This window comes from Mesocricetus auratus, unplaced genomic scaffold (genome assembly GCF_017639785.1).
Source record: "Mesocricetus auratus isolate SY011 unplaced genomic scaffold, BCM_Maur_2.0 Super-Scaffold_100007, whole genome shotgun sequence".
Taxonomy (NCBI): Eukaryota; Metazoa; Chordata; class Mammalia; order Rodentia; family Cricetidae; genus Mesocricetus; species Mesocricetus auratus.
This window is the reverse complement of record NW_024429191.1, coordinates 98,444,831-98,464,806: the sequence shown is the minus strand read 5'-3', so window position 1 is coordinate 98,464,806 and position 19,976 is coordinate 98,444,831. Positions and strand designations below refer to the sequence as shown.

The window sequence follows — 19,976 nt, the reverse complement described above, 5'->3', positions numbered from 1 at the left end:
CACAGGTTAGGCATAGACTAGCTGTAGGGATTTGAGTGTCATCATTAGAAAGACCCTGGCATGAACGTGCTACATGGAAGCATTTGTTTCTCCTTCTCCACTATTTTCAATATTTAAAAAATTGTTTTAGTTTAATAGCATTAATTTTATAATCATTGGAAATCCTTTAAAATCTGGTGTTAGGGGAAGGTTTAACTGAGTAAAGACAGCATGGTCCCACTAAGAGACTGTGGGTGGGAAATGCCTACCACACATTCCAGACACCCATTCAGAGTCTCTGCTCTGACCCTGAATGCTCAGAGCCTTCCAGAAGTAGGAGTCATTGATTATGGGTCAAGAACGACTCAAGTTATTGGGTATTTACAGCACAACGTAACTGCAGGAGTCTGGGTTTAAATCCAGGTGGCAAGGCTGGCAGGAGAAAGCTGGAGGCCAAAGGCAAGCCTTTGCAGCTCTGGAAGACTGTGGAAACCTCTAGAAGTTAGAGTACTGGAGTAGGGGAGAAGCACCGATGGCAGAAGTCAGGTCTGCCTGTCTGGTAAAGGCAGCATCAGTGTGACCACAGCAGGTAACCTGCAGGCAGATCTGTTAGTGTGTGGCTCTAGGTTCCCATTCCTTGTCTCTACCGTAGAGGCATCACATTGGGCCTTGTTTCCTGAAAATAAAAATGAGATTACCAACCAAAGGATGTATGTTTTCTTGGAAAAGCTGCTGATATGCTCCCAGGCAGGTGCTATTGAAGTCAGCTCACCCACCTGTAGGTCTTGCTATCTTGCAACTGTATCAGTGTGGAACCACCTGAGCATGACAGGGGCACCCACACAAACAGCTTGATATTACCCTCATCCTAGTATTCCACAGGGTAGAACTCCTTGTACTCCTGTGGCATGTCACATTCAGAATCTTTTTTTTTTTTTTCGAGACAGGGTTTGTCTGTGTAACAGCCCTGGGTAACCTATTTAACTCATTTTATAGAACAGGCTGGCCTTGAACTCAAGAGTTCTGGGATTAAAGACATGTGCCACCACTGCCCAGACTATTCAGAATCCTAAACCGGTACCACAAAGCAGAAAATGAGGTCCAGGATATATCAGGGACTAGCCAGAGTAGGGTGGGGTGGGGTTTGGGTGGGGCTGTGGAGTACAGAGATTGGGGTCAATGCAAGGGCAGGGTTTGCCTGTCTGTCAAGGAGAAGTAGATATTCACCACCAAGCTTCTTGGGGCATTCATCCAATAGGAGGAGGCCTAACAAGCATCCATAGACGTTCCCACTTCCTATCTGTAACATGAAGCCCCAGTAGGTAGGACTGGGGAGGGAATGGGCTCTCCATGCACAGGAGATTGTCCCAATATCCTGAAAATGACAAGTCATAGTCTCCCAAATTCCAGCATGCCTGAGGAACCAGAAAGGTCCACGGAGTTTCAGAACTTAACCAGAAGGCAGCAAGTTCGAGAACAGGGCCTGTGAGCTGGGACACAGACAGGAGATGCAGCCAGCAATGAGTTCCGATCCACATGTTTAAGAGAAAAGGAAGTAGAAGAATCATGGGGTCTGGGCTTGGTACCTACAGCAGGGCATAACATAAGGCAACAGAACAGAGAGCAGGGACAGGCAGTAATGGGACAGGGGACAGCGCAGGAGAGTAGGCAGCACTGGGGGAGTGTGGACAGTATAGTAGAGGGGACAGTGAAAGCAAGGGGCAGAGACAGTCCAGGTAGAAAGGGCAAGGGAGCGGGTCAGTGGGAAGGAGGAGAAATGCAGGAGAGAGGGTGATGCAGAAGGAGAGGACAGCATAGGGGGAAGGAAACGGAGCAGAGGCGGAATGGTAAAACAGAAGGGACGGTGCAGGGAAACAGGACACTGAGGGAGGTGGGGCAGTGCAGGGTTAGGAAACAGTGCAAATGAAGGGAACACGATAAAGGGGCAAAGAGAGAGAAACCTGTTCAGGGGGAGGGAACAGCTGGGGGCTGTGTATGGGACTAGAACAAGGGATGAGGAGGAAGGGAAATGAAGGATAAGGTACGAGGGGGCAGTTCAGGGTAAGGGGGCGGTATGGCAGTAGGAGATTGTGGGAACAAAGGTTGGACTGTGTCAGAGGAGGGAAGAATTGAGGAGCAGGGCAGTGTGGGAAGGGGTGGAGGCAGTGTAGAGGAGACAAGACAAAAAAGTATGTGGATTTTGGTAAGAAAGGTGAAATTTGGGACATAAGTGGGCCAGGACTTGAGGCTCCTACATAGCTCCCCTTCAAGCTCTGGACAAAGTCACAGAGTAGCTCCCACAACTTCGTGGCACATGCTAAGGCTGTGTGGGCTTTATGGTTCTCTGAAGAGGCATCTTCACCTAGCACCATGGCTCCCATCCAGTACCACGGCCCTTCCCCAACTCTGCTTCTGTCCCAGGACCAAGCAGCATAGGCCATGGAAAAGGACACTCCCACACGGAACCAGGTATCCACCTAGACATAAATGTTAAATGTAAGGAGTTGTCTACAAATGATGTCAGCACCTCCCAGTCTCTTGGGCCCTGCCAGCTCCAGCCAAGGCTCTATCACAGAGAACTTTTTTTTTTCACCTGTTGGGAAGCCCAGCTGTCTCTCATCTTGTGCAAGTAGCCTCACTCCCAGGTGTGTCAAAAGTTGAGCGCTCCTATGAGTATGCCATTCACCTTAATCTGGTAAGGCTGACCCCAATCTTCTGTAGAGACAGGTGGTGGCCAGCACACCATTCCTGTTCTGCAGCTTCCTGTAGGCTGAGAGGAGGAACTAGGAGGGGCTCAACTGGGCATGGCATCTGTGTGACCTAGTCCTGCTAACACAAGGTACCATAATCACCAGTCCCAGTAGGGCCCAGCCCATCACCAACTGCTGCTTCACATCCTCATCCATGGACACACACTAGAGTGGTGCACACCTAAACTAGCACCCCAGCCTGGTGCTCATTGGCCGTATCAGTCTCTCCTTAGTCTTGCAGCAGAAGCTGTGTGGGAAGAAGTACCTGGTGAATAAATAAAACAATTGAGTCTGTTTACCCAGGAAGCCTATAGCTGGAGGGGGAGAGGGACACAAAGTTTTCAAAACTTGCACAGGAGGCAGCAACTCCAAGAACTGATGAGGTTCCAGGCAGGATGCTAGCAGGACAGGACCTGTGAGCTGGAACACAGAAATGAGATGCAGCCCACATCCAACTCCCTATAATGGAGTGAATATTCTCTTTTTGTTTCTTTTAAAAGTGTGTGTGTGTGTGTGTGCAAGTGCCTGTGGAGGCAGAAGAGGTTGCTAGGTCACCTGGAGTTGGTGTTATAGACAATTACAAGTCACCTAACATGAATGCTGGGAACCAAACTGAGGTCATTTTTAAAAGTAGTAAGCACTCTTAACCATTGAGTATCTTTCCAGCCCCCAGAATAAATATTCTTTCTCCAGATGTGGTATTTATTGTAACTTTTGGCTGTGACCTAGTTGGAAGTGGAATCATAATCATGTGAAGATGAGTTCATCAGGGTGGGCCCTAAATCAGTGATCTGTGTCTTCCTAAGACAGAAATTTGACCCAGCACATACAAAGCAGAAGTCACGTGGCAGGGAAACAACACCAGAGTAAGATGGTCACAGGCTGAGGATGCCTGGAGTCACCAGAAGCTAAAATGTCCCTCCTGGAGTCTCTAGAGGAAATGTGGTCCTGCTCATACCCATTCTGGTTTCCAGAACTGTATGAATTAAAGCCTTCTATTTAAGCCTCTGAACAAATGGTGTCATTAAGTAGGCTAGCCCATTGGTGTCCAGTGATTTGTAGTGTATATTTGGGGAAACTTGTGGTCAAAGGACAAGCACTGACTCAGTGGAAAAGGTGTAGACAGATGCAGAAGGCAGGAGTGGCCTGGTAAGAGCAGGGAAGGAGCACATGCCTAAAGCTAGGCAACACCATCTAGAATTGTCCTGTGAGCAAGAGGTCTGGGGACAGCAGTACCACAGATGAGCAGAGAAGGTTCAATGCAGGCACCCATATGATAGGTTAAGATGGGTCTAATGGTTTCCTCTCTGGAATGGAAGAAGCATACAGTCTGGGAAGGTTCCCAACGGTATAGATGGCCTTTAAAAGTCGGAAATAAAATGAATGGAAAAATAAAAAAAGTATTTGTTCCATACATTTCTATCACAAGAATAATAAGGTTGAGTGATAACCATGGAAGCCTCACAGCCACCACTGTGCACCATAGCCTGTCTCCCACCAATATATCAGACCAAATGCAATGGCTAAAGTCAGTTTTCTAAAAACACTACTAAATGGTACACCAAAGATATCCTCAGACACAAGAGTTTGTTTCCTATGGACATTTCTTTTTTACAAAAAATATAATAACTTAGTTTGCATTTTACAGAATTTCCAATGGGTCAGGGCATTCTTGGCTGAGACCTAATGGGTCAGAGCAGCATGTACCTTCCCAGTTCAAGCACCAGGCTGGACCTGTGCCTCCACCCGGCAGCCTCTATCAGGATTTGATAGAGCAACTCAGGACTCAAATCGTGGCTCATTTGAAGAACAGTACCATGTCACCCTGCAGGTCACTCCATATTGATCTCACAAGGGTTTATGCCCCTCTCTTCTGCATTCCTGTACATCCTTTGAAAGTCACTAAAACGTGGGGCACATCCAAGCTGTGCCTCCCCAAAGTGCACATGTCCAGTGAAGAGGAATTCCCCATGTCCTGGCCGTACACCACACTCCAGCAGTGTTGTGACATGGCCCAGCCAGTGGCCGCTGCCCTCAGGAGCTGGATGGAAGACCCTGCTCTTCTGACGGTGGAGCCTGCTCACCCGCAGGTAGATGACTGATGCTTGCTGCTCTGGTACATGGGTGACATCCTGGATGAAACCTCGGACAACTGCAGAGGAAGGAGACTAAAGTCAGCAGATCTAATGGACCCTGTCAACGATGGCAGGCACATATAGAACATGTCACTCTGGGCACATCCTTGCCTATCAAAGACTGAACCTGAACTCACTCTGTCACCTACTAGCCTTTAGAATGCTCAATGATGAGTAGCAGTCCATGATATTGACAGTGTCAGACAAAGGTATTCCACTGAGCATCAGCTACCCAGCACATGCTCTTCAGGTAAGAACAAAAACACAGGCAAAATGCTCTGCAGTTCTGCCTCCTATCAGGCTTCACAGCACAGCTCAAAGGACAAGAATGATGTCAGGGAAGGGGACAGGGAATGGTTAGGGCCATAGAGAGTAGAGCAACAAGGAGTCAAGATCCTACCAAGTGATAGTTCTCAGCTTTTGGATGAGGGTTTGAGGAGGGCCAGCTGGGCCCCAGCTTAATATGGCCACTATTATGGCTGCAGTTCAGCAAGGACTGCCCCTGGTCTATGACCAAGAAGAGCACTGTGCAAACTAACCCTGACTCCAAAAAGGCTTCCAAACCTCCAACCACCTGGATGAAGAATAGGCAGAGCTCTGAGCTGGGGCTGGTGCAGGGACACACCAGGCTGCCCTCTGAACTATGTTCCCAGAGAACTTCTAAAAAGTTACTGGGAACTTAAGGACTTCCAGAGTCCCCAGGAGTTTGCGAGCTGCTGTGCACAGTGAGAACAAGTGACACTGATTTAGGGCCCACCCTAGTGACTTCATCTTCACATGATTATGAAACACCTAGAATGCAAACCCCAACTCTGCCTGCATGTGTGGTGTGCAGACTTACCTTAGTGCATACAGCGCATTGTACCCTGTGATTCCAGGGTGAAGTCAGGTTGAGCAGCTTCAGCCCTGCCCACCCCCCAACACACACACACATATAAAAGAAATTTATGTTGACTTGGGAAAACCGTCAGACCCTGGAAAGACAACCACGGGACAGACTTACCAAAGTCACTGGTGCAGATGGCAAGGAGGACTTCAGTGTCACTGCAAGGTCGACATGGGGCTGGAGAGGAAAAGAACAGGGTGGATGATACAGCCCAGACAACACTGGTTAGTCACAGACCCTCCCCAGCCCTGACACTGCAGAATATAAAAGGCCTGCCTCCCTGCCCTACATTTGGGGACACAACACCAAGTCAAGGTGAGACCTCTGGCCAACTCCAACTCTACCATGGAGGTGAACAGCAAAGCAGGAGGCAGACCAACCTCTGTCAAGCCAGACCACTTGGCCATCCTGGCTCATACTGTAGCCACAATAACATGAGCCCAGACAAAGGAGTTCCATGACACTGTTTACCTTGTTAGTGTAACTCCAAAAAAGCAACAACTATACTCATTTGAAAACAAAACAACAACAACAAAACTGTTATCAAATGCCTGCCACAATGCAAAACATCCCTAAGATGAACTGAAACCATGTGTCTATACCACCCTACCAAAACACCTTCCCCCAGGTTCTACACCCACATCCTAAAATGACACGGTCATCTCACTGGAAAGCAGACTCTCTACTGCAGCACGATGTCTGCTTCCCAATCATAGCCCCAGTGGAGAATCTCCCTCAGACCATCTGCCCCAGGCATTTCCTACAAGAACCAAGGCTACAAGTCTGCAGAGAGTGTTAACTGAAGTAAGGGTAAGTGGGAAGTGAGTGGGGAAATCTGTCTGCTGTGGATACAGGGTCTTGGACTAGGGCCATCAGTTTAGCCCCTACTCTAGGCCTACTCTAGTTATATACTATGATAGCCATTGAATTGAGTCCTACTCACAGGACTCTTAGAATGAGCTACCCCACTGGTCAACCACTTATACAACCTACTTCTCCAGAGATAGCCCTCTCCTGCCCTTTGTCCCACTTCCCTGGTGTGGAACAGAAACTGGCTCAGCAGCTTTTCCACAGACCACTCAGAGTGGATTCAGGAAGATGGAAGCTTGTTATTTGCTGTGAATTAATGTCTCAAGGCTTTGTCCTCAGTTTCCTTATTGGGGCCAAGTTCTCCAAATAAACAGAAACCCTGAGGTATAAAATCTCAGTAGATAAACTTTGCTAGGGCCAATCCCTTGCAAAGGCTTGGAGGCAGCCCTTGTTTCGGGGGTTAGCTTGGTCCTGAAGAAACTCATGCTACCCACATGCCTGGAGGCCACACAACCTGACCCTGAATGCTGGTAACTTGGCCCCAGGGGAATCAAGACAACACTCATGTGGGCGAAGGGCAAGCAGGCCAAGTGTTTCCAAGCCAACAGAAGTTCAGAGAAACTTTATGAGGTCCTAAAAGAGTGAGCTTCAGACAAAGCCTTAGGGTTTACAGTGTCCCAGTCAAGCACAGCTCTCAGTGGACCCTTGGGCTGGGTGTGTCTGGGGCCCTATCCTTTGGTCCTACCCCAGAAAGGGGGTGGAGTGCCTCCCAGCCTCAGCAATGCTGACTCACCCACCCACTCACCTGCCAGCACTTTGCTTCTATTTAGCTATCAGAAAAGGGAGAAGCTGCAGAACAAGTACAACCTGTTGGCATCAGCAAAGCCCATCAGAAAATCAAGCACTCCCACCCCCATGCCAGCCTTACAGCCCAGAGACTTCTACTGGGGAGACCTGGATGCAGCCAGACTCCTGGAAGCTGCAGCTTCCTGGTCCCTTGGATGTCCCCCCTTAACCCTGGTGGGCCTGCCACTTCTTTCCTTCCTGTCATATTTGCTTGGGTCATCACAGCCCCCAGCACTGGGAGTCACCTGATGATCAACTCTGAAGCTGACAAGGTGTGTGGCTTCTGTAGCATACTGGTCATCCTCACACTGACTAGGAACCAGTGGCTCATACTGGCTGTGGGCAGACATGGGTTGCTCTGATCCAGAACAGACAGGGTCTGAGTACAGGAGTACTCCTGCAGTACAGGAGACCTCAGAGCCTAACATTCTAGGCAACATTAGATTTACAGCACAGTACTCTAGGAAGTCCACCCTGGTTGGCACCTGACCAGTGCCTACAGGCAGGTATCGACCCTGGCGACCACAGCCCATCTGAGGATCCCTTCAGGATGGAGGGCAGCAGAAGCTAGGGAAAGGGTTGAGGGTCAGGCCACACAGTGTTGAGAGTTGGAGACAAAAGTCCCCAGAAGCTACCCTAAAGCACCTCAGAGCTGAGAGTTGAACCAGGGCAGCAACTTACAGTGGAGAGGAGCTGAGGGGCAGGGATCCCAGGCCTGGGAATGTAGCCTGAAACATGTCCATGAGTTTTGCCCTCTCTGTGAATCATGTGTTCTGGGACCTCAGGTAATACAAGCAGAGAACATGGAAAGACCACCTGCTTCAGTTGTGCTTGCCCTGGCACACAGCTACCTGCTGGATATGCTCCTTTGTCAGGCTAGTCAGCCCACAGACCTGTGCAAGCCTCAATGAGTCGGTGCCATGAGCTAGCAACCCACCGGAGGCATCCCTGTTCTAATTCTGAGCTTCACTTTTGCAGAAACTCAATGTGATAATAAGGACCTCAATCTAGGAAGAATTATCAGACATTCAAGTTCATACCAGTTGTAAAATGTGCTGGTCACAGATGCTGGCATCACATTTCCTGGGAGCCACTTTGGAAACCAGGCAGGAGAGTGCATAAAAGAAATCAAATGAGGATAAAGAAAACAGAATCTAAGGAAGCCTCCTGAGGACACCTGAAGAGTCAGGTGAGGGCTCAATCTGGGCACAGTTGCCTAAAGGAAGGAAAAGCAAACACAGGCAAGAATTGCTGGATGCTAGGAGGGTCTGCAGACCTGGTAAGCCAGACCAACTTGTGTGTGGGCAATACTACCTAACGAGGATAGCCAGGACGACACACACAGTCCCAAAGAGAAAATCTTACACACCAAAGCCCTTTAAGGTCCCTAGTACACTCTGTGACAGATGGTGGGTACAATGATTTAACAGGAACAGAGAAGCTGGACTAGGAGCTGAGGGCTAGGCTTCCTCAATGATCACCACTACCAGGTTCCATCAGAAGGATGATGACCCAGGGGATTCTCTGAACCCTTCATCCTAGCAAGGAAGTCAGTGTAGACACACCCTTCTTTACCCAAGGTTGGGAGAGGGTTATGACAAAGATAATTACAAGGTAATTATTGTGGCCTGAGAAACCACCAAGACAGGAACAGACCAGAGGATGCATAGCTCCAAATATCACACCCTTTGTTCTTCAGCTTCCAGGACACAATGTTTCTTCCCACTTCAAGACATGGCCACTGATGAGCATGGTGGTGCACATCTTTAATCCCAGCACTACAAAGGCAGAGGCAGGTAGATCTCTGTGAGTTCAAGGCCAGCCTGTTCTACATAGTGAGTTCCAGGACAGTCAAAGCTACATATAGGGAGACCCTGTCTCAACAAAACAAACAAACGAACAAAAAAGACATGGTCATCAACCCTCACACCATCAGGGAAATGCCGGAACTCTGAGTCTACCAAAGGAACCTGGGCAGCGGGGCTCCATATAGCTTCTCAAGCCTACTAGCCACAAGCAAATCAGGATTTAGAAAGAACAAGAAGACACACTTAGAAGCCACCAGCTACACCCTGTAAGTTTGAGCTCTATGAGCCAGTAACAGTGATGGGAATGAAAAGTGTCCTGCTGTCAGTCAGGCGGTGGTGGCACATGCCTTTAGTTCCAGCAATCGGGAGGCAGAGAAAGGTACATCTCTGTGAGTTTGAGACCAGTCTGGTCTACAAGAGCTAGTTTCAGGACAGCCTCCAAAGCCACAGAGAAACCCTGTCTCGAAAAAAAAGTGTCCGGCTGTCCACCTCTTCAGCTATGTGTCTGGGATGCCAGTATTGCCAACAACCCCCTCGTTGGCCTCTCCTAGAGTTCCACAGCAATGGCAAAAGTTATAAGCCCACCAGGATGGAATGGAACCAGAACCTACCCAATCTGTACCTGTTTCCTGGACCAGACAGAACCTCCCCCTTGTTGGTCACCCCGCAATCATTTCTCCCACATAGTTGAGCCAAGGGAGGTCAGCCTCCAATTGTAGTTTTATCTTTAGTCAGATGTACTGCCTTTAGAATTCTGTCAGATTTCTCTAAGGGTCAGAGGTAGTGCCAATGTCCAGATATCCTGAGCAAGGCCACAGGGGCAACAGATGCAGGGCAAGCAGCCAAATCCAGCATCGCAGATGCTGGGGTCACCTCTCATATGACCTATCTATGCCCATGGAACAACACCATATCCCACTGTTCTGGCCTTTTCTGTTTTGATGCAGCTCACAAGTGAAATATACGATCCTAGTGGACATTAAGCTAATACTGCAAACACTCCGATGGAACTCTCCAAGAGCAGTGGCAGGTTCCCTCCTTTCTGGGTGGGGAGCAAGACTCACATGCACATGTGCATGTTTCCACCAGATTCATACTCACACGTTCTCTCACGCACTCTTGTCTGAGTTCCAACCCGCGGCACCAGCGTTCTCTTGAGTCAGCACAAATGAGAATTGATTCATCTAAGAGCTTGTCTGCCTCTGGCATAACCAGGTCAGGTGCATTCTTCCTTCTCTGGCTGATACTGCCTTAACTCTGGCTTACATCTTATTTCTGAACCTGCACAAGGCCAGAGCAGGAGAAGAGAAAAAGCCTGCCACTAGCCATAGAGACCTTGGGAGCTGGCCCAATCTGAGCAGGGCAACATTTCACATTATATACCCATTCCTTAGGCACTAACAGCTCATGATCCTCATTCCCCAAGAAAGCCAAATGTCCAGGTTGAGACCATCTCAACTCTGAGTTAACTAATGCTCCCTAGGAAGGGTGGCACCCAGCTCTGAATAATACAGATGTCTATGACTGTTTTCAGCAATGCTAGGGTTGGGCCAGAGCTCAAAGCCACCTCAGTCTGAGTCCCTGTTCTGAGTTTTAATAGTCACTGTATAGCGACTGACACTAGCAAGGTGTGAAAAGTCACTGCAGGTTTGATTTCAGACATCCAGGACCAAGCAGGTGTATGTTTTAGGATAGTGAGGGGACCCTGAGTCGCAAACACAGCAAAGTCCTAGACACAGGGATGGCATGACATTTTACCTGGTACACTGCGTTATGTGAGATCCTGTGGCCTGAGAGGTGCATAAAGTACTGAATTCAGGACTACAGCTAAATACCCATGCTAAGGGCTACTGTCTTCCTGAAACCCCAGGAGAACCTGAGGCCACTCAATTGACCCCCACGGGTCTCCCTCCCTTAGCCTGGAAGTATGGACACAGAAGCAGCAGTCAGTAAGGGACAGAGAGGAGAGAGGGCAGCTCTTGGGATATATCAGTCATCCTTGTTTATGACCAAAGAAATAAGACCCTGATGGATCACAGCACAACATGTGAGACCTGCCTTCCCCTAATGTAGAGTCCTGACGCTGACATCTCTCTACCATCCACCCACAAAGCCACACAATCCTGAAGGCAATTTGCCTGTCACACACACCAAAAAAATCTGCTTGTGTCAAAACAAAACAAAACAAAAAAACAAAGCAAGCCCACAGTTTTCAGTTATCAGGCACACATGTCACCTCATCTGGCATTCACCGTCTTGAAGAAATGTGTACCAGAGCCTCATCATCAATCACTGTCCAGAGCTGACCCTGCATTGGTTTCTGCTACTCTGTCCCAGTGGGGAACTCCTCTCAGGTCTACCTACCACAATCCCTAAGGAGGCACCTAACTACACAACTCTCTCAATCTCAGACCCTAGGTACTTGCCAGAATCTCCATGCAGAAGCCTCTCCATCAGGTTCCTGACTCTATCTTGTGGAGATGGAACTGGGTCAGCTGTGCTCTCCCTGGAGACCTTACATGGTGATTTTCTTAATCCTGACTAATATCCATTCACAAAAGCCTTGGAATACCACAGCTTTATGTTGTTCTGCTCCCCACCCAAAACTATCTCAAGGTCATGGTAGACACTAAAAACCCAAGCCAGTTTGTGGGACAGCTGGAACGGTAGAAGCCCCATCTCAAATGAGTTATAAAGAGTCCTTTAGGGATCAGACCATAAGCCACTCCCGGGGAACACAGCCTCCCACCATCTCACTCCCCCAAGTCAGAAACTCCAGGGTTCTAAAGGAACACCACAATCAGAAGTCTTCTTAAAGGAGATCTTGGTTGAAAAGACTGCATTAGTTTTAAGACCCAATACCCTCTTACCTTGCAGTCCCTCGGTAGGACAAAGGGCTCATGGAATGAGCATACCACATTGAAGCCACAGACACAGGAATGTTTCACAGAGGTGAACAAGGGATAGGGTAAGAGAAAATCAGAGTAACTATTCGAACTTCCAGTGTTCCCTGAGAAAGAGCAGCAGGATTAACTGTTAGCTAGCCCATGCTAGGCCTTCATGAGTACTCACCAGACAGCACATGCAGGTCCAGTCCCCTCTGCCCACTCATCAGCTCATACTGGAAGCCTGTGGTCCTCCTGCTGATGTCCTGTTGGGGTGTTGCCTCTACAAATAGGCCACCCCGCTCTAGGCTGAAACACTGCACCTGGCCAGGTTCACCACTGACGTCCCGTACCAACAGTCTCAGTTCTCCAGTTTTTTCCAAATAAATATTGGCCCCAGAGGAGCCCCTGAAAGGCTTGATGCACACAGTGAGGTTCCTGGCATGTGAGAAGGTGTTGGGTCGCAGGTTAACAATGAGGGCCCCAGTTGGGTACATCCACTCCACAGAGCCTGATGAGCAACGCAGGTACACCTGCTCCACCTCCTTGCTGTGTGCCTCTCGGGTCAGCCCACTGTGGGAAGAGGGGACACAGTCAGGCAGACCTCAGAGCAAAGATCCCCATATGCATTCACCCCACATACAGCCTCATTCAGGAGTCATTCACATTCACCTGACACATGTCTAGGTACCCACCACTCTCAGCTTCCAGTGGGCCTACCCCAAGAGACAGTCTGAGCCAGACCAAATCTCTGATGGTACAAGCCATGCAGGCTCCCCAGGCCCTAGATAATCTTCATGCTGCACCTCAGGGCACCAGAATCTTAGTAGGTTCCTTAGTCAAGGAAATGGTACCAGAAAGTTACAGCAGGAACACTCTGGGTAGTCCAAGACATGGAGAAAAGCAGCCCAGCAGGACCACTATACTAGTCAAGGTTTCAGGTCACTCAACGGAGTGAAAGATAAGGAAAAAACTTTCATGTAAAGATGTCATGGATGTACTACATATACAATAACATATTCCAGGGAGCAACTTCCAGTGCAGTACTTAGCCACAGGGAATAAGAAATTTTGATTTTCCTTAAGCCACTGATATGACCATTTTTTCACTCATTTTTGAACTTGAAGTTTTATATCACCAATCATATTTTTTAAAAAAATGAGCCCAAGGGCCATTAAAACAGGATTCAGTATAAAAGCAAAGGAAACACCCCTTGGGCAGGAGAAGGGAGAAGTCTAAGGGCAAGAAGGCTTTTGGATGGGATTCCTAAAATAATAAGGTCCCTAAAGTAATAATTTGGCCTCACAAGTGACAAATGAAAAGAGACATGTAGTATGCTACACTCTTGGGAGGCAGTATTGTTTTCAAAACTTCGAAGCTGCCGAAAATGCAGTAGTTTCTCCTGCTCAAACTAAAAAGCAAAAGTCAGCCTGTTGTTAAGGTTATGTCATAACCACAAGTGGTCTTGGACAGAAACCAGTGACTTCAGCTAAGAGTTCTATTACATGAATTTGGTTCTGATCACATCTAAGACAGGTTCACCCACATTCTTAGGATTTTTATGCAAAATAAAAAGGTTGTATCCAGAAACTAGCCTAAGTGAGTTACCAGAAACCCTTTCTGCAAGAGAGAAAATGTATAACACATGGCATACCTTTACTGCTAGTGACTCATGCTTCCGGCCCCCAAAACCTCATTTTGTATACAAGGACTGAAGTAGTCTAGGACTGTAAGTCACCCCACAGACCACATCAGAGATAAGCATTGTGGGTGAACCCCTCCTGACCTGCTTCCCACCCCAACAAATCCCTGGGCCAGGCAACAGTCAGCACTACCCAAGACACACACATAGAACAAACTTAGAAATTACAGTCAATAAAACTCACACAAGCCATCTGACACCTATGTAGGAATGGGCCTAATTATAGGCCTAATGGGCCTATTTGAAGATTAGACTAAATGTCAAGTAGCTGATAAACATGGCTAAAACCTAATTGTTGTGTCTTTTTCTCTCATGTCTCCAGCATCAAGGGGGAGCTGACACTTGTACCAGGCCGGTCATAAACCTCAACTCTCTTCCATACAAAGCACCCAGCTTGAGGTTTTGCTTCCTGAGGCTCAAGAGGGTGGAGGCCTCACCACAGAGGTTCTGTGGGCCTCAGACCACTGAACCTCAGTGCAGCAGAGGTAGATAAAGGGGAAGACTATCCTCCATCCACAACACAAGCAGGAGCAGAAGGAACCCAAAGGGCCAGCCCACAATGCCCAGGTTAGGGGCTGCCATCCCATCAGTCACATGCATTATGTGGTGGCTATTGCATTCCACCTAATTGGAAAGAACAATATGAGTGCAGGGTACCCACGGAAACAAGAAATCTGCTAGCTCACCTCTACTTAGGCCTCACTAGCTAAGGGAAGGTTTATGTGTCCATCCCAGGACACATATATCCCTTACACTCTCTTAAAATATTCAGGTCAAACTGGGCAGTGGTGGTGCACACCTTTACTTCCAGCATTTGTGAGGCAGAGGCAGGCAGATCTCTGTGAGTTCAAGACCAGCCTGGTCTACAAGAGCTAGTTCCAGGACAGACTCCAAAGCTACACAGGGAAGCCCTGTCTTGGAAAAAAAAAGAAAAAAGAAAAAAAATCAGGTCATACCAAAACTAGTGCAATATGCATAATTCACATTTAGAAGTAGGAACTAAAGTAAAGGGACCCTCAGCCTAGGACCAGACAGAAGATCTTTAAAGCAATCAAGACCAGACATACAGGTTCCCACTGGAAACCTAGTACCCTAAATCTCCATTTTCAATACCCAGCACCATAAATTCAAGCATATCCTAAATGACCATTAATCAACAAAACGTCATCATCTTCATGAGATGTAGATGATACACCAGCTACACAAAATAAAGCAAATCATTGCCATGGTTAAGCTACAGTACAGACAGAACTGACCCTAGTCTATACCATAAAATAGACAAGGCTGAGTTCATCATAGATTAAACTGAACAAATGGTGTGTGTGTGTGTGTGTGTGTGTGTGTGTCCTGAGTAAAAACACAATGTATTTCACACTTGCATATGCTGGATAAGCACTATACCATTAAACCATATCAGTGGCACAATGTTTGTTTGTTTTGTTATTTTCAATCATCAAGAGTCACTACCCAGATGAACATACATATTTGAGTGGCCTTGTGAGACAAAGTGTAAATTCCAGATTGGTATGAGGACTCACTGATGTGAGCAGGGCTTATTCAGGTACACTACTCATACTGGGACAAGACAAGGGCCTCTAGAAAGGTTTGGGATCCAAGTGAAATCTAAAGCCTCTGCTGCTAAGTTTTTGCTTTTCATTTTCTACCTTGCAAGACAGCCCAGGTGTGATTACACCTGCCATGCGCCTGCTGGTAACAGCAGGAAAGTTCATGGTCCACATTTATGACACTTTCTAATAAACATGGACAGAGAATGGGATTTCAAAATTTCTAACTTGGAAACACGTAGAGCCTACATGAGTTTAACAGAGTGGCCAGTGCTATGGAGAGCAACTCCCTTTTTTTATCAGAGGCCAGAATCCAACATTTTGAGGCTTGCTCCACCCAATGATTTGTTCTAGATTGCTTGAAACAAAAAGTCATAAACACTGTGGCCAGGCAAGCACACCAGCGTGCTGGACAATAGTAAATTGACCTGTGAAGCAGGGGCAATGGTTCTAACACAGGGGACTTTTATGTGTTCTCCCAATCCCACCTATCTACCTATATCTTCCATGTGCCTTCAGCTGTCTTCTGCCAGACTGTGCCTCAAGCGAATCCCAGAATAGGAATGAGTTTGTGTTGATGGAGGAGGCCCAAGTAGGCAGGCCTAAGTGTGACCAGTTACTGGACACTTCCCAGCCTGGCTCTGGAGGTGGGCAGGAGAGAGAGGGAATCTAAGGGGACAGATAGCCAGCTAACAATGCCCAGACATGAATCTGAGTGCTGCCATCCAAGCAGTCATATGCATCACGTGGTGGTCATCTGAGTCCACTTAAATGGAAGGAACAACGTGAGAGTGGACCCACAGACATAAGGTGTCTTTTAGTTTATCTCTACTCAATCCTTCTCTAGCTAGGGGAAGGCCACCCCTCACCACAGATCTCTGGGCTGGGGGAAGGAATCTGGAAGAAAAGCAAGTGTCTGGAAATCTCATTCAACGGCAAGAGTTCGGTTTCTGGTTTTGGTCTGCTGTAACAGGGCACCCCAAGACCCGAGGCTGGAGTACACTGATTCAGCAGTGCAGTCTGTGAGCAGAGAGCTAATTACCATCGGGAAAAGGGCAGCCCCATAAGAGCTCAACATCACAGGCTCACGGCCAGCTCTCTGACGGCGCCAGCATTCCCAAAGCCAGTCCTCCCCCAGATCCCATCTGCCCTGGTCTACTGACTCCCCGCTATTGCCGGACAGAAGGGATTTCTACTAGAGATAGAGAGCTAAAACTCCCTGAAAGGAGGTGCGGGAGCATTCAGGAGGCAGCGTTCAGTCTTCCAGTCCAAGCACTCCAGCAGGGGTCATTATGAGGGTTGATTGTGGTCTCCGTGGTTCCTTCAGAAAGTTAGGCACTGTAAGTGTATAACTATTGGTGCCCTGCTTACGCAGAGCCTGGGCGTCATTCAACATCCAGCCTTCACAGAAAACCCTCTTCACCAAAATCACCCATCACTGCCCGCATGAGACCAGATCGCGTACCCTCACAGGCCTGCGCAGGCGCCCTGCCCATGGGATGAGCCACACCAGACCCCCACCGCCGCCCCAGCCCACGTTTTCAGCGGAGACCCGCATCTGCGCAGCGCGCTAAGCAAATCGCTGAATTGGCAACTTGCAGTGTATAAAACTGGCTCTGCAAAGAGGGGGCCGGCCGCTGTGCCTGACGCGCCCTCAGTGTCCAAAGCAGCTACAACTCCTCAGGCACCCCGCCCGCGCACACTTGTGACTTGCGCTCTTTTCCACACGTCACACTTCAATTAAAACAACAACAAAAAGTCCTGGGCTGTCACCGCTGATGGGGACCGAAGGGGGCAGGGTGCCACGGCAACCCCGCGCCTGGCTGCCAAGGGCGGCTTGACCTTCACCGAGAGGGCGCGGGGCTCTATCCTACTGCATTTGGCCGCGGACAGGTGTCGATCCAGTCTCACTGCCCACAGGCGCGACTAGTGCTGCAGTCGATACCGGTCGCGTTTGGACTCCGCGCTCTCCGCGCCACAGCTGTCCCTCTGGATGTGCTCAAGACCAAACCTTCCTCAGGGGTCAGAAATCCCAACCGTTGGAGCACCGAACCCGGAGCCGGTCGAGCTCAGGAAACTCATTAGGGCAGAGATACGCGCGCGGAGAGTGGGCGTCTTCCGAGACCGACCCAGACACTGCCAACTCTTTTGTTCAGAAACCAGAGCTAGGGCGGGGGGTCACCAAACTTGGCCAGCATCGCGGACCCTACCCCGCCGCCGCCACCAACTCTGCATCTCTCAGCGGAGGGCTCTGGGCCGGGTCCAGGCGGTCCACGCTAGAATCGCCCGCAAGACTCACCTCCCCTTCCAGCTGCACAGGTCACTGGAGTACTGCGCGCTCGCGCCTCCCAGCAGCAGTAGCAGCAGCAGCAGCAGCGGCGGCAGCAGCGGGGGCGGGCCGGGCCCAGGGCCCGGGGACCGAGGCCACTGCTGCCCCGCGCGCCTCCGGGCCGCCCACGCCGCACCCCGCATGCTCCGGCCGAGTCTGCGTCCCGAGCGCGCTCGCCCCGGAATAGTAGACTCTTGAGCCACTGCGGCCGGCAGCGTGGTTCCGTTTACGAGCTGATCACGTCGCGCGTCCGCAGCCCATCCCGGCTCTCCCCTGGCCGCCCACCACAGGAGCCGCCCGAGCCTCCCAAGCTGCAACCAGGGAAGCGAGCCGGCTGCTGCTAGAACCTCTGAGCTGGCAAGTTGCAGGACCAGGGTCTGGCTCAGCTGGGGGGCGGAACCATAAAGCTGTCCCGCCCCTGCCCGAGCTCCGCCCCTGCCTGGCCTTCGGCCGCGGCCAGCAGACCCGCCCTGTGCCAGCTCAGAGATCTGCGTCCTGCCAGCTCTGGCCTGGAACGCCCTGGTATCATACCCAGTGGTCAGCATCTCGCGGCACAGGACACGGGAAAGTGTAGCTCGGGGTGAGGCAAACGAAGACACTGCAGAGAGGAGTGCGTGCGAAAGACCCGAATAAGATCCCGGAGGAGGACTAGGGTTGGAGTGCAGAAGCTGTGGGGATGGAGATGCCAGAGTTTGAGGCCTATGGGAACTGTACCGGGCTGCATAAAGTAAAGAAACATGAGACTTGGAGTGTTTATCGATTGAAGCAAGCCGAGCTCCTGCCAGAAGCTAGCCTCCATCCTTGAAACAGCCTGAGTGGCCTTAAATGAAGTAGAGGTTCATTGTCGAGTGACCCTCACACCTCACCAGCGGTGTGGACTTCCTGGCACCCTCTCTTACCCCTCCCGGAACTCAAAATTTGCCTTGGTGGAGATACTCTGCCATTAGTAAGAGTCGGCAGCTTCTGCGAGGTTAGGCGATGGAGCATCCAGCCCACAGAAAGGCCTCAGTGTGCAATCCCCAGGCCACATTTCCAAGGGACCTGTGATCTCTGTGTCTAATACATCCTTTATCATCTTGAAGCTAAGTCTGAGGCTTCTTTACAGTGGAACCTATCTTGGGCAGTGTGGGACTCTAGCATCATTCAATCTTGGTGCCCATTCTATGTATCAATAGTATCTCCCTCTGGAGAGATGGCTCAGCGGTTAAGAGCATTGACTGATTGCTCTTCCAGGGGTCCTGAGTTCAATTCCCAGCAACCACATGGTGGCTCACAACCATCTGTAATGAGATCTGGCGCCATCCTCTGGTATGGATGAAAACAAAGCACTCATATACATAAAATAAACAAAAGTTTAAAAAAATAGTATCTCCCCTCCCACTCCTAGGTTTGATAACTCAAATGGTCTCCAAATATCCCTCCCACAGAAACACGAAATAACCATCTGGGAGCTCAAAATAAAGGAGGGTTATTCCTCCAGTGTCTTCCTTCTATGAACAGTCATATAGATATCCTAACATTTGTCAGGGAGTGGCACAGGAGGAATTTCAGGTGACTGGTGGGGATGGAGGGGATTGTAGGATGCCCCTCTCCACCAGGAGAGACCTAGAAGTTTAGTTTATTGGATGGTGACCACACTGAGAGCAGGAGAAGGACAAAGGTATAAATCTTCAGGATAGAAGAAGAGCTAGCACCAACTGTGGGTTAAGGCCACTAAAGAGAGCTGGGAAAAGGTGAAGGGACTGCAGATCAGAAAAAGGACTAAGATCAGTGCCGAACAGTCCTACAACTGAGCAGGCCTTTCTATGCAACTAGAACCTACAACTGGAACCCTACATAGCATAGAAAATGATGTCACCCTGAAATCCAATGCCTGATTTGAAGCTCCAGGGACACACTTGTGCAATCAGAGTTAAGAGACCTACTCCACTAACTCCAAGGGCCTTAGATGATGGGCCTTGCCCCTGTCACTACAGAGTTCCAGTGTAAAGAATTACCTGAGCCAGGTGATAACCCCAAGCTGGTGAGGAAAGGAACCTGCTAATTGCACACTCTAAACTCCAGCCACTTTCTATACAGCAATTCCTCTTACCAGGGCCTCTGTAGAGCTGAATACACTATTTGCATGTAACCAGTCATGTCTCATCCATCTTGGAAAGGCTATACAGCTTGTCAGACCATAGCATCATGGAAGCAGGTAAGAGTAGTGTCCAGTGCATTAAGAGATAACGACCTGCAGTCACTAATCAGTGTCTCAGGTTGACCAAAGCTGGTTCTATCC

At 49.3% G+C, this 19,976-nt stretch overlaps 1 protein-coding gene across 1 annotated transcript; it reads right to left on the bottom strand.

Moving 5' to 3' along the window:
* Positions 1 to 4,315: 4,315 nt before the first annotated feature.
* On the bottom strand, positions 4,316 to 18,073 carry Metrnl (meteorin like, glial cell differentiation regulator). Its single transcript, XM_005069771.4, has 4 exons — positions 17,666 to 18,073; positions 12,287 to 12,672; positions 5,868 to 5,927; positions 4,316 to 4,881 (listed from the first exon to the last, which is right to left on the bottom strand). Exons 1-4 carry the CDS (start codon positions 17,836 to 17,838, stop codon positions 4,562 to 4,564), a joined length of 939 nt encoding a protein of 312 aa, XP_005069828.1. The 5' UTR covers positions 17,839 to 18,073; the 3' UTR covers positions 4,316 to 4,561.
* Between the last annotated feature and the right edge of the window lie 1,903 nt (positions 18,074 to 19,976).

Excerpts from the sequence above, each read along its gene's own strand:
- Metrnl (XM_005069771.4), bottom strand. The coding sequence starts at position 17,838 with ATGCGGGGTGCGGCGTGGGCGGCCCGGAGGCGCGCGGGGCAGCAGTGG. Across the intron at positions 12,673-17,665 it reads CTGTGCAGCTGGAAGGGGAG|TGGGCTGACCCGAGAGGCAC; the intron begins GTGAGTCTTGCG and ends CTCTTCCCACAG. Across the intron at positions 5,928-12,286 it reads GGACCTGCATGTGCTGTCTG|CCCCATGTCGACCTTGCAGT; the intron begins GTGAGTACTCAT and ends TTTCCTCTCCAG.